This window comes from Myxine glutinosa, chromosome 1 (assembly GCF_964187855.1).
Source record: "Myxine glutinosa chromosome 1, kmMyxGlut1.1, whole genome shotgun sequence".
Lineage (NCBI taxonomy): Eukaryota > Metazoa > Chordata > Myxini > Myxiniformes > Myxinidae > Myxine > Myxine glutinosa.
The window spans coordinates 296,499,548-296,517,145 of record NC_136261.1 but is presented as its reverse complement, the minus strand read 5'-3'; the positions used below and the strand labels follow the sequence as shown (position 1 = coordinate 296,517,145).

General features: G+C 42.2%; 1 protein-coding gene across 7 annotated transcripts in view; it reads right to left on the bottom strand.

The window, feature by feature from the left end:
• Positions 1-1,699: 1,699 nt before the first annotated feature.
• Positions 1,700-17,598, bottom strand: part of LOC137412870 (forkhead box protein P1) — a 350,911-nt gene continuing 335,012 nt past the window's right edge. For all 7 annotated transcript variants that reach the window (XM_078767672.1, XM_078767688.1, XM_078767684.1 and 4 more), the window contains 2 exons: positions 11,285-11,439; positions 1,700-3,977 (listed from right to left, as the gene is read on the bottom strand). In XM_078767672.1, coding sequence (XP_078623798.1) covers positions 3,569-3,977; positions 11,285-11,439 — 564 coding nt within the window. In that variant the 3' untranslated portion in view covers positions 1,700-3,568. The remainder of the gene's footprint in view (positions 3,978-11,284; positions 11,440-17,598) is intronic.

Here is a 17,598-nt window from a genome sequence, read left to right as displayed (position 1 = left end):
TCTAGTAATTTGTGAGATTTGTCTTGTTGTACTATACTTGTTACCTCCGCCACCAAAGGTGGATGGAGGTTATGTTTTCACTCCTGGTTGTCTGTTTGTTTATTTGTTTGTGAACAAAATATCTCAAAAAGTTGTGGACGGATTCAGATGAAATTTAGCAGAGATGTAGCGTATGTGACAAGGACGAACTGAATAGATTTTGGTGAAGAACCGGATCCGGATCCGGCTACTAGAATTCTTTAAAGTGATTCTTCACCATTGGGAGATAGGGATAAAAACAATATATAGCAGGATATCTCAAAAAGTTGTGGACGGATTTGGACTAAATTTGGTGGACCGGTTGGGTTTGTGACAAGGACTAATCGATTCGATTTTTGTGAAGACATGAATAGAATATGTATTCGGATACCGGAATTATTTGATTTTTTAAGCGAATCTTCACCATTGGGAGATTGGGCCAAAAACGATATATAGCGGGATAGATTATCTCAAAAGGTTGTGGACGGATTTGGACGAAACTTGGTGGACCGGTTGGTGGACAATGACAAATAGATTCGATTTTGGTGAAGATCTCATAATGGATTCGGATATGAGAATTGTTTAATTTTTTAAATGATTCTTCACCATTGGGAGATGGGGCCAAAAACTATACATTGCGGGATATCTCAAAACGTTATGGATGGATTTTTTTTTTTTTTTTACAAGATCGAGCCTCGTGTAAGAGCTAACATTAATGACAACAAAAAACAAACGGACACATAAGACGAAATAAAGGGAGCGGGAGACAAGATGGGGAGAGAGGGGGAAGCACACAAGTACAACATTTGATAACAGGGACATCGGGAGATCTGTGGGAGGTTGAGGGCTTAGGGGGAGGAGGCGTGGGAAGGGAGCGGCGGAGGCATGGGAAGTGAGGGGGGGGGAGGTGGGGGGTGGGAGAGGTAAAAAAAAAAAAAACATGGACATTGCTAGGACTTGCAGGAAAGAAGTCGGTATTTCAAAAAAGTGGATCTGGGGTGAATTATTAAACAGGGGTATCATTGGATTTGCACGAAACTTGGCGGACAGGTTGTGTGTGTGACAACGAAGAATCGATTCGATTTTGATGAAGATCTGAATATGGATTCGGATATGAGAATTAATTAATTTTTCAAGCGATTCTTCACCATTGAGTGATATTGCCAACCAGGTGGAGGTATGCTCTCTACTGAGTGCCGTTCTAGTTACCTATGTATTGCTTACGATCCTCCGGCCTTGAGTTGAGCCCCTGTTGTTCCGTTAAATAACAACAGATGGGTTTACTCAGCCGGTCATCCTGCTGAGGTCAAGAAAATGAGTACCAGCTCACTAGAAACAGGGCCACTGCATCAGTGGCACAGCCATGCCCCCAGCAATGATGCAACCAGCAGGCACAGGCTGCATCCGAATATTAATAATAAGCTACTGTATTAATACATCTCCATATGTAAAGGCGCCAGGTTTTAAGGGAGTTGAAAGGAGGAGGATGGAAGGGCCTGGATTTTGGGAGATGACAAGGTAAAGGAAGGGAAGTGATTTTCCCAAATCCCACATTTTGTCCTTGTGATATAAACATAGCCCTCTGGAAGAAAAGGAATGTATTAAAAGCAGCACGACCCACCAGACACCGGAACAGATGGACTTGTGATCGGTGGATAATTGACAAAAGGAACAAGCAAAAGACCAAGTAAAAATATTTATTTTTTTCAGGTAAAAATGCCACTCCTCTCTCTACTTTGCATTTTGAAATTAACAACAAATGAACAAAAGGTAAAATGGACGAGCGTGGTTTCTCGTGAAGAGGGAATAGTGTGGATAAAAGTTTAAATCGGCCTCTCGGACACTGACATGATCTTAGTTGATGCACATAAAACATAGAAGAGTGCTGTTCACAGACAGCATTGTTGCGTCAAAGCACTTGGCCTTGTCATTTCGGTCTCGCCTCCCATGGAAAATACGGGAGAATCGCGGCCTTGTTGTCTGAGGAGAAACCCCAACTCGAATAACTCGACTAAGCAAAAACAGTGACATCTGTAGAGATAAACCGATGAGCGATGGATGACTTGGGGTGACCTTCGAGATTGAGTTTCGTGTGCGATCGTGTGGGGTTTGTGATTTTTCGTCTTCACCTCCTGTGTCCCGGAACATCCCATCGCCATTGTCACAAGTCGTATTCTAGTCAGCGAAACGCGTAACTCCGTGCCCGGGGTAAAACACGAGCTGCGCCTACAAAAAGTACATCTAAATCGTAACGAGCACGAAGCCTACGCAGTTTCCCAAGAGGTATATTTAACACTGAGAGAGGCACCGTAAAAGGACGCCATCTTTGTTGTGGAACAGGAGCGGTGTGCTTGAGGCGTGCCGAATGGGTCCTCCCTCCTCCCAGGATCCATCCAAAAGAGAGGAACCTCTCCCGTCGGGACTTCCCCGCACCTAAGAAACCCATTCGGAATACACGGGGCCGAGGTTCGACCAAGGAGCGCTCGAGCACTGCGTGTGATGGATCCCACGTGCGCGCGCCATCTTCTTTTTTCGGACAGTAGTTAAAACGTGACGTCATTAGCCGCGCGGTTATACACAAACATCTACAAAGATATGCTACTTTTGAGGTAAAGTCTTATGTTTTGTTGCTGTAGTTGTTCTCTTGTCATTTAAAAACAAGCGGGTTAGGAATCGGGTGCGATAAGCATCCAGTTTGCTGCAATCCGCTGTTTCTTAATCCTTTCTCGTATTCAAGGCCACACTTGGCTCACATAGGCCAGGAGGATAAATTTGTTTTTAGAAAAGAACGAAAAATAGAAGTCTTTGGTTGCATAAGAGCTTTCGTTTTCTTTTTTTTTTTTTGGTTTCATTTGCGCTGGTGAGATGAAGGCATTCGTTTAAGTTTACTTTTTTTTAAGATACCACAGTTAACGAGTTAACTGAACAGTTAAGATGGGGGCGGGAAACATTTGCTACCAACAATACGGTTTTAACAATTTTGGCTTGACAATAATAAAATGAGGTCTTTGGTAATTTTCCAAAACAATTTTTGGAGCCAATGAGTGGTCAAAACGCTTCGACAACTAATTTTTGGTTAAAAAACATAGCTGATAAAAAACTGAAACTTAAGAGGAACGTTTTCAAGCATAGAAAAACAATTAAGGACCGTGAAATGTTGAGGCGGAGGAAGAGAAAGCCTTTGTTGTTTCTTTCTCCGCCATTTTGTCTTTGGAACTGTGCACCTGTCCGTCTGTCAGTCAACGGTGCAGCTACGGAGTTGTGTTTATCGTTCTGCAAAAAGTGAACTCGAATGGCTAAAAACAAAACCATATCAAAAAAAAAATCTTGCTGCATCTCTGGTTCTTCCTCAGTCACGAATAATCCGTTTTGAACTTCATTTTTAAGTATCATGAACGAACAGGATGAAGAACAGACAGGTAAACAGAAGTGGCACTTTTTCTTTCTTTCACCTAAAGCTAGAAACTCAAAGAGTGTGGATATTTCTTCCATGTTTTGGCAATAAAGAAAGCTTGGTGGTCAGCTGATGGTCAACTTTGTTTGTTCAAAGTTATGGCGTAGCAACGTGTGGGGGAAGCATCTGAAAAAGACCTGTTTCAAAGGGGGCAGAAGTTGGCGATTCGGTGTCCATCTCATTGTCGGGGAAAACCAAGACGCTCTCCAGTGCGTCTGGGCTTTTGATCGACGATGAAGTGACGAGAGCGATTGGTTCCTCCTCCAGATCTAATCCTGATCCATCTTCCACCTCTTCTTGCTCTTCCTCTTCCCTCACGTACTCGGCGTCATCCTCTTCGAGAATTTCATCCTGATCCGCATCTTCTTCCTCATCGTCCTGTTGAAGGACCTCCTCCAATTGCTCACCATCCTCAAAATGCTGCACCTCTTCTTCCTCAGGCTCCTCCTCTCTTGCAGCCTCCTCACCCTCTGTTAGTGGCTCCTCTTTCATGAACATCGCGTGCCTGTTTGTGGAACACACACAACGATTGCGAGATATATACAGAAGCAAAAACATTTTGTTTCTTATTGAAATAACATGGTTTTATTCAGTCACCATGACTGATCTGCTTCATTTGTTCGTAATCATACAAAAATACACAATTTGGTTTCTGAGTGTTTGTCTGTCTGTCAGACCGATATACATTCGGTCGATACTTATCCAATCGCAACCAAGCCTGACACGAGGACTAAGGGTCACAAGGCGGAGGTTTATGGTGATTTAACCCTCCCACCACCCCTGCTACCCAAGGGGCTTTTCCCTACAAAGGGGATTGCGTGTTGAGGTGTATAGCCGTATTCAGATAGCTTAGTGTGGCATTTTGGAGAAAGCATTCGATCGGGTTCCACGCAAAGTATTGACATGGGCATTGAGGAAGTTAGGAGTGGAGGAATGGTTGATCAGAGTAGTGATGGCAATGTACAAAAGAGCGCGCACAGCTGTAAGGACGAAGGACGGGAACAGTGGGGAGTTTGAGGTGAAGGTGGGAGTGCATCAGGGGTCGGTCGGTACTAAGTCCACTACTATTTGTAGCTGTGATGGAGGTGCTGGCTCAGAACGTAAAGGAGGGTTTACCGTGGGAGTTGTTGTATGCAGATGATCTGGTGTTGATTGCGGAAAGTATGGATGGACTGAAGGAAAAGATGAACACGTGGAAGGAATGTATGGAGACAAAAGGTCTGAAGGTGAATATCGGAAAGACAAAGGTGATGGCAAGTGGTAAAGCATGTGGTGAGGTGGAAAGAACTGGGAAGTGGCCCTGTGCTGTGTGTAGGAAGGGTGTCGGAGTGAACTCCATTCAATGTACAATGTGCGCTGAGTGGGTTCATCAAAAATGTAGTGGTCTGACAGGGTCATTAACCAGTGTGGCAGCTACATTCAAATGTAAGGTGTGCACAGAGGGAGCTGCAGATGGAGGAAATGTTGAGTTGGATCTTGGAGACGGCGTGAAGCTGGAAGGTGTGAAAACATTTTGCTACCTCGGAGACATGCTGAATGGAGAAGGTGGATCAGACTCGGCAACGGTTGCTCGAGTGAGATGTGCATGGAAGAAGTTTCGGGAATTGAGTGGCGTGCTGATGACAAGGGGAGTGTCGTTGAAGCTGAAGGGAAAGGTGTATGCTGCATGTGTGAGAAGTGTTATGATTTATGGGAGCGAGACATGGGTAATGAACGTAGAGCAGCAACAAAGGTTGGAAAGGGTGGAAATGCGAATGGTTCGACGGATGTGCGGAGTATCGTTGAGAGAGAGGAAGACAAATGATGAATTGCGAAAGATGATGGGAATAGAGCCTGTGATTGATGCTGTGAAGAGGAACAGGTTGAGATGGTTTGGTCATGTGTTGAGGAAGGATGAAAGTGACTGGTTGAGAAGAGTGATGGAAATGAATGTAGAAGGAAGTAGAAGACGGGGAAGACCGAGAAAGATTTGGCTAAAGATGGTGGAAGAAGAAATGCGGGCAAGGGGGTTAACAAGGAGAGATGCAGAAAATAGGACAAAATGGAGAAGATTGTCATGGGGACCGCAAGGCTAACCCCCGCTCTAGCAGGGAAAATGTCCTTTAAAATGCATGTTGTTGTTGTTGTTGTTAGTGTGGCATTTTTCCAAAGGAGGCTTTCAATAATAAAAGTAATAACAACGCTCATAATAATAGCAGAATATTAATGTTATTACAAAGCAATATTAATACTAATAATATCCACTCTCCCCAAAGGGTTTCCTCCTTGGACAAATGCCACGTTAACGTTTCTAAACATCTTATTGCGGCGTTTAGTGGAAAAACTTTACCAGAAGCAAAAAATGTTATAAACCACAAACATGTACATGATTCCTTTTTGAAACAGTCGCTACTGCTGTTTAAAGGAGAACCCAAATGCTCAGACCACTTCGATGCTAATCTATCCCTTGATACCCTACAAAATATATATGACGTGTCTTTTTCTGATTTGTGATTTATAAAGTGGGTAATTTTGCGATTAAAAGTCGAAATCTTCTTCTTCTTCTTCACATTAGCCATTACATAACCTAATGAAAGTAACCACCTCTTCTGTATTGTCTACGCCTCTACGGATAACATCAACAAACGATTTAACTGGGAATGATGAATAATTTTCGAATTTCTACAAAATGCCTCATTGATGCGTCCTTCGTGGTTGTAGTAACACAAACCGAGATGGTTTCATGCTACACGAATGGCCAAAAAGCAGCTGTCCACAACCAACTCTTATCTTCCCCCATCCAAAACCTTGATCCTTTCTACATTCGCTAATCCACCCCAAATCCACCTCCTTCAAATTCTGTTTTCTTTCCTGAAAGTGCTTTTAGTGTCCATCTTGTTTATCCTGTGTACCCCAGCCCAGCACTCTCCCTTCCACAGATCTCCCGATGTCCCTGTTCTATACTGTTGTTGTGCTTCCCTCTCTCTCCCCATCTCTTTATTATATGTTCTGTGTGTTAGCTCTTACACGAGCCTCGACCTATTATACAAAACCAAATAAATAAATAAGATCTGAGGGTTGCCAGAAATTGGATGAGGTTTGTTTGAAATACCCAAGTGTGGGTGGGGCCTACAAAATGGTCGCTTTTGTACTCGGAACATTTTACAGAGAACTGTTATGTACCAACAGAGATGGCTATATCTTGTGGTTATTCTCCACGATTGAGAAGATGCCATTCACACGATTAAGTGGAAGAAACAGCCATTGCAGGAATCTGTAACAACTTCTCTGCCGAGCTACCAGCACCCACGGGCGATTTGAGTGGTGAATCGAACACCTGTGTTGCTCTTCTGGTGACCGAACTCACCTTGCTGGATGTGCTGCCTAACATCGCCACCACCTTGCCCTCTTCAGTCAGTCATCCCAACTCTCATCTCCAGTCAGTCATCCCAACTCTCATCTCCAGTCAGTCATTTCCAGTCAGACATCCCAACACTCATATCCAGTCATCTTGTCTCCAGTCAGTCATCCCAACTCTCATCTCCAGTCATTCATACTAACTCTTGTCTCCAGTCAGTCATCCCAACTCTCATCTCCAGTCAGTCATCCCAACTCTCATCTCCAGTCAGTCATCCCAACTCTCATCTCCAGTCAGTCATTTCCAGTCAGACATCCCAACACTCATATCCAGTCATCTTGTCTCCAGTCAGTCATCCCAACTCTCATCTCCAGTCATTCATACTAACTCTTGTCTCCAGTCAGTCATCCCAACTCTCATCTCCAGTCAGTCATCCCAACTCTCATCTCCAGTCAGTCATCCCAACTCTCATCTCCAGTCAGTCATTTCCAGTCAGACATCCCAACACTCATATCCAGTCATCTTGTCTCCAGTCAGTCATCCCAACTCTCATCTCCAGTCATTCATACTAACTCTTGTCTCCAGTCAGTCATCCCAACTCTCATCTCCAGTCAGTCATCCCAACTCTCATCTCCAGTCAGTCATACTAACTCTTGTCTCCAGTCAGTCATTTCCAGTCAGACATCCCAACACTCATATCCAGTCATCTTGTCTCCAGTCAGTCATCTCCAGTCAACTCATCTCCAAGCAGTCATCTCATCTCCAAGCAGTCATCTCATCTCCAAGCAGTCATCTCATCTCCAAGCAGTCATCTCATCTCCAGTGAGTCATCCCAACACTCATATTCAGTCAGTCATTTCCAGTCAGTCAACCCAACTCTCATCTCCAGTCATCTCGTCTCAAGTTAGTCATCTCTAGTCAGTCATCTCTAAGCAGTCATCTCATCTCCAGTCAGTCATCTCATCTCCAGTCAGTCATCCCAAATCTCATCACCAGCGCTTCACACTTAACAGCACTGATGTCACGCTGCCCTCTCTGCCATCTTGACTGAGACATGTAGTGTCAGAATCACAAAACTTTGCACCCAGGGGTGGAAAGACGTAATGTGTGGACTGTGCTTTGTTTCATTCAAATATAAGGAAAAGAATAGGAGGAAAGAATAGGAGGCATTACTTTTAACATGCCCGCGTATGTGTACAATTTAACATGGATATCAAATCCCAAATTCTGTATTGAAAAAATATCGAATTGTTAAAAATATCGAATACTTTCAAAATGATTTTAAAAATACAACTTCCCTAATTAAGATTTGTCTTACTGTAGGGTAGCAGCGACGCTGTGCCAAGCGTATGGTACATTGATGGGTGATGACCCCTAGCGGCAGGTCTTTGCAATAGCAAAAGTTATCGAAAGTAAATGAGGAATGCTGGGGATTGTTCAGGGTCCTGGCAATAACTCGCCTACTCTTCACGAAAGATAATTTGGGATTTTAATGTCACCAACGACCAGTGCCCTGAACCATGGCAGACTGGTCCTCCAGCTTAATGAACATTGATACATGGACCTGCATGTGAAAACCAGGGTCACAGTTGGTTTAAACACCAGGTCAAGATTCAAACCCAGGCTAGACAGCTCAAAGGTGAGCTCCATTAGATAAGTTAATATTTAAGGTGAAAGATGTTATTTGTCCTTTGCAATGTAAATGAAAATGGCAGCAGAAGAGCTCAATTGGCAGCATAATTGCTTTTGAACTGTCTCTGGGTTGGAGTCTTGGTGGAATGGTTTCTGAATAAAACGAAGTAGGAGGAATTGCATCATCTGCAAATTGCATAATTTGCAACGTCAACGTTAACATTCTCATTCCCCAGAACTCCAAATGGTCTCATACATAAAACAACAACAACAACAACATGCATACATATGTCTCATACATAAAACGATATATAATTTTTCACAGTATATATATATTTCTTTTCAAATGATCATTCTATAACTACTGCAGTTTTATTTATTTATTTGCATTAGAAAAGTTTGGAGTCATTAGGACCGGAGGAGTTCAATCCCTTTTTACCTCCACCATCGAAGGTGGATGGAGGTTATGTTTTCACCCCTGTCTGTTTGTTTATATGACTGTGCACAAGATATCTCAAAAAAGTTGTGGACGGATTCAGACGAACTTTGGTCTAGACTCTAGAGGTTGGGTGCACTACAGGGACAAATTTATTAGATTTTGGTGAAGATACGGATCTGGATCCAATAATTTATTTAATCTTTTATAGTGATCCTCACCATTGAGAGATGGGGCCAAAAGCAATATTCTGTACTGTATAACATGATATCTCAAAAAGTTGTGGACGGATTCGGACGAAACTTGTTGGACAGGTTGGGTGTGTGACAATGACGAATGTATTCAATTTTGGTGAGGATACGGATCCGAGAATACATTTAATCATATTAAAGTGATTCCTCACCATTGAGAGGTGTGGCCAAAACAATGTATAGCGTATTTCAAAAAGTTGTGGACAGATTATGGCCAAACGATGGATGAGTTGGGTAAGTGACAAGAACAAGCCGATTACATTTTGATTCAGGTCTGGATGCAGATCTGGCCCATCAGTGGGTGCAAAACGCAAACTGTTCAGCCTGGCGGTGGTACGTGTTCTACCAAGTGCCCATTCTAATAAATTATAATTGCAATGGTAGTTTGGAGTCAAGAATACATTTTTCAGTATCTAGATAAAAATACAAGAGAGCAGCATCTGTAAAGTAAGAGAAAAATTTGTCACTGCAGATCTCTGCAAACTAAGATCATAAGTGAAGGAAATGCGACAGGAGACTATGTGGAATAATTTATTTGTTTTCATCAGCTTAGAATGGTCAGTTAGCGGTTAGGGTGCCGGCTTGGGATCCTAGGATCCTGGGTTCGAATCCCAGTCGATCGCTGAATTAACGCCAGGGGGGTTGACTCAGCCTGTCATCCTTCCGAGGTCGGCAAATTGAGTACCAGCTTGCTGGGATGAATGATCACGGTGTGTACCCCGATTTAGAATAGGTACACCGTATCCCTGCGCATCGTAAGAGGCGACCAAGGGTTGGCGTCAGGAAGGGCATCCGGCCATAAAAACATTGCCTCAAACAGGGAACCATGATTGTCATGGGGCCCGCAAGGCCAACCCCTGCTTTAGCGGGGAAAAATGGCCTTTAAAAAACGATCATTCATATTCATATTCAGCTTAAACTGGTCAGTTAAGTCCATTGGCCCGTTTGCATAAAATGCCCTTATCCTTAAGGAAAGATTTATCTTAAGGTACATTGTGATTTCTTAGTGAAAGATTTCCTTAAGGGCTGTTGCATAAACAACCCTGAGGAAATCCTTAAGGTTGAGGAAATCCTTGGGAGCCGTTGCTATGCCAGGCAACCAATCAGATTAGAGATAGGAAGAGGTGGCCGAAAGCAAGAACATGTAATTTTAAATGACGCTTGTTATATGTTGCATGGGGGAACACGTGCTTCCAGATGAAGGAGGAATAAAATGATTCTTGTATAAAATTCATTCGATTCTCATTGAGCATTTCATTGTAAATGTGTTAATGTGGGCAGTGGAAGTTTGAAAACTTTCCGAGAATGGAGAAAGTGTAAAATTATGAAAGTGAAATACGAGTGTGAAACAACAAGCAAACTATTCTGGATGTCATAAAAGAGTGAAAATGTTATCCAAGTCACTGTGCCGCCGCTCAGAGCGTGTTTCACAGTGTACAATCATTTCTCAATTGTGGAAGTATTGTTCGATCAGCACCTGGTGTCGCACGGCAATAATCGTCGTATTAATGACCAATTTCCTGCTGAAATCTATATCTATCTGGGTTCTTCCCAACATCTTTGTTCCTTTCACATTTCTTTCTACTTTTTCATATTTCTTTTTATACATTCTAATTCTTGCTTCTTCTTAATTTCTCTCTTTTTTGATTTATCTGTCTTAGGAGAAGTGAATTTTTGTAGAAAATTTTCTGGAAGGTTCACTTGGCTGTGCCTGGATGGGTTTGAGGCGTAGAGAAGTAGCAGCTGAAACCCGAATCCTATCCAGGTTCCTCCTGATGACTCTATATTTGCTCTTTACTTATTCTGGTTCCTTCTGATGACTCCAATGCAGTATTCGTTTTCCATTTCATTCCATGAAGACCGCCTTTTGGAAACTCAAAATTTCAAGGACAGTCGGCTGCTCCTTTAAGTTGAAGGAAGGTTTTATGGAAAAACTTAAGGAATATTCGTATATGCAACCATCCTCAAATTAAGGGTGTCCTTAATAGGGAACTTAAGGAAATATTTAAATAAATTCTCAAATCTTTCCTTAAAGGATGCTTTATGCAACCGGACATAATTGACACCATTGTGTGTATATATTTATAGGAAGGTTATAATTCAAGGCAAGTGAATGCAAATGGCTGACCTTATTTATTTTTGCCTCATATCCTCACCTTTCTGGGCTGCTCACGTTGCTGCACATCCCTCTACCTGCCTGCTCCCAAAGAGTATTCTGCTCCAAGACTGCCCTGCCACCCGCAGACAACATGGAGGGTGGCATTGTGCCTGACAGGCCCAGGTAGGGCAAGGTTCCATCAGACAGTGCCGTCTTGATCACAGTTTGATTTGGGACAGGGAAGGAAGAAAAATAACAATTAGACAGATATGATAGCATCAGTTTTTGTTTTTTTTCATTAAGAATTTTTTTGCAGATTAATCATTTGTTGTTTATTTTGAACTGGCTCAGTGCAGTCCCAAAAGCCATTTAATCTCAAGTACGAAGCGCTAATACTCAAGTGCTATCAATAAGGGTACAAAAATCAAATATAAGAAGACAAAAATAACACAATAAAGTGAAAAGTATTCCATGACAAGTCAGGAGCAACCAGTTCAAACGGGTCTCACATTTCAACCAAAAATCCTTATAAATCAGTGAGCTTACTTCCAATTACAAGCATCATGGAATCCATCATTAATTCTGATGTTAAATATTTCCTCTTTTCAAACAGCCTGATCTCTGACCACCAGGTTGGATTTGATCCCTGTCATTCAACTACGGACATGCTGTTGCTTCTCTCTCAGCAATGGTTGTATGTCCTAAACATCAAACAACAGGCCAGGACGGTCATCCTGAACATATCTCAGGAATTCGACACAGCCAAGCATCCTGCTCTGCTTGCCAAAGCACTTGCAGCCTGCGGCATTCAAGGTTGCCTTCATACCTGGCTCTGACTTCCTCCACTCGTGCAGTCAGCAGGTGGCAATCAGCCGATCCCTTTCATTTCCTCTCCGTGTGGAGGCTGGAGTGCTCCAAGGTCTTATCTTAAGTGCAGTATAGTTCCTCATCTACATAAGTGACCTCTCCAATGCTCTGGAAAACCCTATTCCTATTTGCAGATGATTCCACATTGTGTCATACAGTACCCCACCCCACTCCTGTGAAGACAGCCGCTGCATCACTCTCTACCAATCTGGAAATGATCACATGCTGATGTGATAAATTGAGAATGTCTTTTATCCTGGTATATCTCACGTTCTCACCCTGTTGGTCCAGAATAACCCACCTCTCATTTTTCATGGTCAGCCAGTGGAAGTGATTTGATCTCTTTATCTTCTGGGTGTCACTTTCAGCCATGACCTCTCCTGGGCTGGCCATATAACCAAGCTGGCCTCCAAAGGCAGCTGCAAAATGGTTACAGCAGCCTAATCAGCCCCATGTTACCGATGATCTTTACTACCCCCATTCACCTTCCCTCACTCATCCCTCTTGCAGATTGTTGTTTCCTTTTCTCCTTCTTTCCTTTCCTTCCTGAAGCACGTTATTTTTCGATTACGAAAGAGAATGCAACGAAGGTAAAATGCCTTACACGGTTTTGTTTCTCAACATCAAGTGAATTTAACCTTTTCATGTCGAGTATCGCTCACATTTTCCTGTTCATTCATGTCCTTGCTTGTTGTATCCAACTGTGGTCCCCACTGCCCTGCGTCAGTGCATTGTTTTTTTTACCCTCTGCCACCCAGCTCTTCCATGAACCTCAATATTGGATACAAAAGTGGGTCTAAACAAGTTTAAAAAAAACAGCGCATAAAATATACCAGGTTTCCCATATGAAAACGTTCTACATTAATATAGATAGTAAAGGTAACCAACCCCAAATCCTGGAATTTCCAGTTTTAAGGATAAAAGACCAAGATCGAAGCATTTTGGACTGTTTTTGACCATAAAAACAAATATGTATACACATATACTGATTGATCCTGCAAACATAAAATGTTGAGGGAAAACACCGTCAGCCAACGAGAGGGACGGCGCAACAGTCACTCTCCGTCACATCACTCAGCATGGAAATGAAGGTGAAATTAGAAGTGATGAAGCGATAGGAGTAGCGAACATTTGCCGTCTCAACGCTTGGACTTCCGATATCCCCACGTTACGAACGATTCGTTCTTATCTGAAAATTATAGTTTTAGCTTGAAAGATTGGTGGTTTTCAGGTAAAACCGGATTTTAGGATCCTGGATTTGTGGTTGGTCACCTGTATTTCCAATAAATATTTTTGAAATTATCATATCCTCTTCTGTTATCATTATAATTAGTAACTGAACAAAGGATGCACCATAAAAAATAGGTATTTAGAAGTAAAAATGAATTGGAAAAGCAATAGATCAAATCGAATGTAAAAAAAAAAACCTTTTCCCCTATAACCTCCATAAGATTGTGGGGGGCATCATAGTGGCATTTCTCTGAGCAAGTAGACCAGGTGGTGCCCAGATCCTGTCCAGGTAATCCACAGATAATTTCACCAAACAGTAGTTGAGTTCTCATCCTGGCCAAATTAAAAATACCTGGCTTAATGTTCAAGGTGACTGGATCAGTGGCCGGCTGCACCTCGGTAATGATGCAATGGGTGCAATGAATTAGTAAATGAATACCGGTCGGTTATGCAATTGCTAATGACGACTGCTCAAAGTTCCAACGAAGAATATTGTACACCGCCCCTCCCTGTTCCATCTCCTGGCGCAGCACGACGTCATCGCCGGGCGCAGAAGGCCTTCGGCGCCCGGCGATGACGCGTGCCGGAAGGGCGTACTCGGTTTTGTCTCCGTTTGTTTTCTGCTTTTCTTGTTTGTCCGGGCAATATCTCAGCCATCCTTTGATCGAGGAAGCTGAAATTTGGGAACAATATGAACAAGTGCTTTTGCAAAAACGCTATTTTTTAAATACTTGGGCTAAGGCTCGTAATAAAGCTGACACACACACACACACACACACAAACACGCACACTCATGCGCACACACACACACAAGGACATACTGACAAGACAAACACTTAATATAGCTACATGGGGGAAGTGCTACCGTAACTTCCCGGGATACTCTGGGTACCAGCGACGTCATAACAATGGCACAGCCTTTCTCACCGTACTCAGCGGGACACATTTCATCAAGAAGAATTTCCTCTTCCCCATGGATGCCAACTGATGGGGATTGTCCATGCTCTATCCTTTTCAAGCAAGGAAGCAGCACGTACCATTTTAAAAGTCTTTGGTATGACTTGAGCCAGTCCAAAGCAGATGGGTGTTTTTTTTATGAGACACCATCTCCTTACTGGATGGCCGCTGTTCCCTACAGGACCTCATCTGCCTCATCTGCCAGGTGGTGTTTTTGGTCCTGGCAGGATGTTTTTTATTTATTCCCTTTCTCATCTGGGCAATATCTCAGGCACCTTTTGAGGTATGAAGCTGATATTTGGACCAAGTGATGTGGCTATAATGAGTATTTTTGATTTTTTGATTAATCATTCACTCGATTAATTATTAAATTTTTCGATTAATTATTTACTTAATTCTCAAAAAGTTACAGATTCAGATGAAACAGTGGTGGTTTTGGTACGCTATTAGCCAATTAATTAAGAAATTAATTATTTTACGATTATTATTTATAATGCAAATAACCAATTAATCAATCAATTATTATGCACTGCTAGCTCCCAATTCTGTCTCCATGTTATGCACGGCGGCATTGCAGGTCGCCAGAGGCACCCCGGCAATGTTGGGCACTGGAGCATATGTTACTTATTTATTTGGCATGGGGGCAGTGTACTTTGAATGTAGCTCTACTTGTTTGTGTATAAATTGAGATCAACCACATTACTGTAGTGGGTACCAGGAAGCAGTTGCCACACCAGCTATTTCTGCATGCATCCTGACCAAAAGGATATTCCTGCCACACATTAACCTGTCTGGTACACAAAGCAATTCTGGAAGTAGCCAGGAACAATTTAAATTTAAAGGAGGCTCTTCTGGCTCAACAGTTGCATATGCTCTGCCGATAAGGCATGAGCTTAGCAGAGGTACATAACCCTACATCTTTATAGGATTGTGCTGCAGCCAATACCGAGAAGAGATTTTAATTCTCAATTTTATAGACCAGTCCACTCCAGAGAGGAAACATTCATGAAAACACATGGATACCAGCATGCCATTCCCTACTCTTTTCAAGAGATCCTAGCATTGAACCTGTCGCTTCATTGACGGTAGTTGAACAGTTGAGTATATATATATATATATATATATATATATATATATATATATATATATATATATATATATATATATATATATATATATATATATATATATATATATATACATATATATATATATATATATATATATATATATATATATATATACATACATATATATATATATATGTGTGTGTGTGTGTGTGTGTGTTACAGTACATGTTGACAGGCCTCTAAGCTGTCCAGCATGAGTTTGAATCCCAAACCAGTCTAAACTGTCACCCTGGTGTTTCACTGGCAGGGTGATTTATCAATGTGTTGTTCCCGTCCCTCGGATGGACGTTAAATGAGAATCCGTCCCATCTGCTGGCATTTGTTGGTGTACATTAAAGATCCCACTGTGTACTTCGCAAAGAGGAGGTGAGTATGCGCTGCCACCATGGCCAAAAAATTCAAATTCCTGCCCTAACCAGTAGGGGGCACTGCATTAGTGGCAATGTTGCTGGAAACGTGGCTTTGTATATGTAACCTCTGGACAATAATGTTGTGTAGTGAGATAATGGCCTTAAAACGATCATTCATTCATTTCATATAGTGATGTCCCGATATCATTCTGAGATGCTGAGCACAGCAACACAGTTTGTTGACAGTCAATATTTGCCAAAACAAATATTCCAGAATCATTTTGTTTATTGCAAACAACCCATCGCTAATTTTAGTAATACGCACACTTAATCGACAAAAAACAGTATTATGAATTTGTTTTGTGTTCCCAGGGATCAACTGTTGTGTTGGTGTTATTTTTTTTTAAAGTTGCAAAATGAAATTCTGATTGAGTCGTGAATAACACATCGCTATAAAGGCCTAGCCGAGCACTAAACATAATGCCTTAATGACACAGCAGACATAGTTCTGTCTTACTGCACCACCATCTTACTAAATCCACCATCTCGATGCCTAGCATTTGGTATTCAGCCTGTGGACGTCAGATAGTCAGATATATGGGTTATGGTGTTCAACTTCGTCCATCAGCAAAGTGATGGGACAGGTTGAGAGCTTGACGCTGGGATGACGTGCACATCCATAGATGCCTAGCCTAGCGCTAGATGTAATGCCATAATGACGTCCCAATGAAAAGACTGTGACAGACGGGCGGAGAAATCCAGATATATTAATGTATAGATTATGGGTTATTTAAAGACCCCATTAAAATGCAGACATGCCAGCTTGACGTCCACATCAAAGTATATCATACTCGATGAAGCAGCACCCCTCCCGACCCCCAGCTCCCCCTCACCTCCCCTCTCCCTTCCCGGAGGCACTGCACCAGCACAACGATTTCGTTCAGATTTGACTTCACAGGGGAACAAATTCACGACAAGACAGCTCAGAGGCAAACACGTTGCCAACTGATTTTCCTGCCATCCTCCAACCCACAATTACCAGCGTTCATGGAGGTCTCCCATCAAAGTACGAACCCTGCTCAAATCTGCTTCACTTTGAAAAGCTGTGGGGATCGAGCACAGTCCAGCTGATATCAGAGGAGAGTTGTTGTTTTGTATGCAACCTGTGGCTGCTGGTTGCATTATTTTCTGGAAGTGCATCTGTGCCGCTGATGCGCTGCCCCTTTTGGTACTCATTTTGTCGACCACGGAAGGATGATCGGCTGAGTCAACCCACCTGGTGTTATTTCAACAGCATGACAGGTTCTTAAGTCAGCCACCTTAACCGTTAAGCAAACACCAGGCTTCATAGGAGAGCACAGGTAATTGAGGTAAAATTGCACGATATATATATATATATATATATATATATATCTGTGCAGTGTCTGTGTTGTCTTGTCTTGTCACAACTACTCCCTCAAACTTTTGTGAAATCGTACCAAACTTCTGGTATGCACCTATCTCTCCTGTGGGTATGTCCTAAGGGTTGTTTTTTTTTAAATTAAATCTTCAACTTCAATTGTTTATAAAATGTAATATCACGTATATTACAAATGCATTTGTGCAATATAATTGTTTGTATTATGATTGATGTAAACCATGACAAAACAGCAACTCAGGTACAGTCATCGATCTATATATTTACATATCTGGGCAATGCCTGTGTTGTCACTGAACTACTCCCTCAAACTTTTGTTTCCGTGGTTGTGAAGTGTTTTTAATAAAGTGGTGGTGAGGTGTTTTGAATCACGTGGTGGTGAGGTGTTTTGAATCATGTGGTGGTGAGGTATTTTGAATTA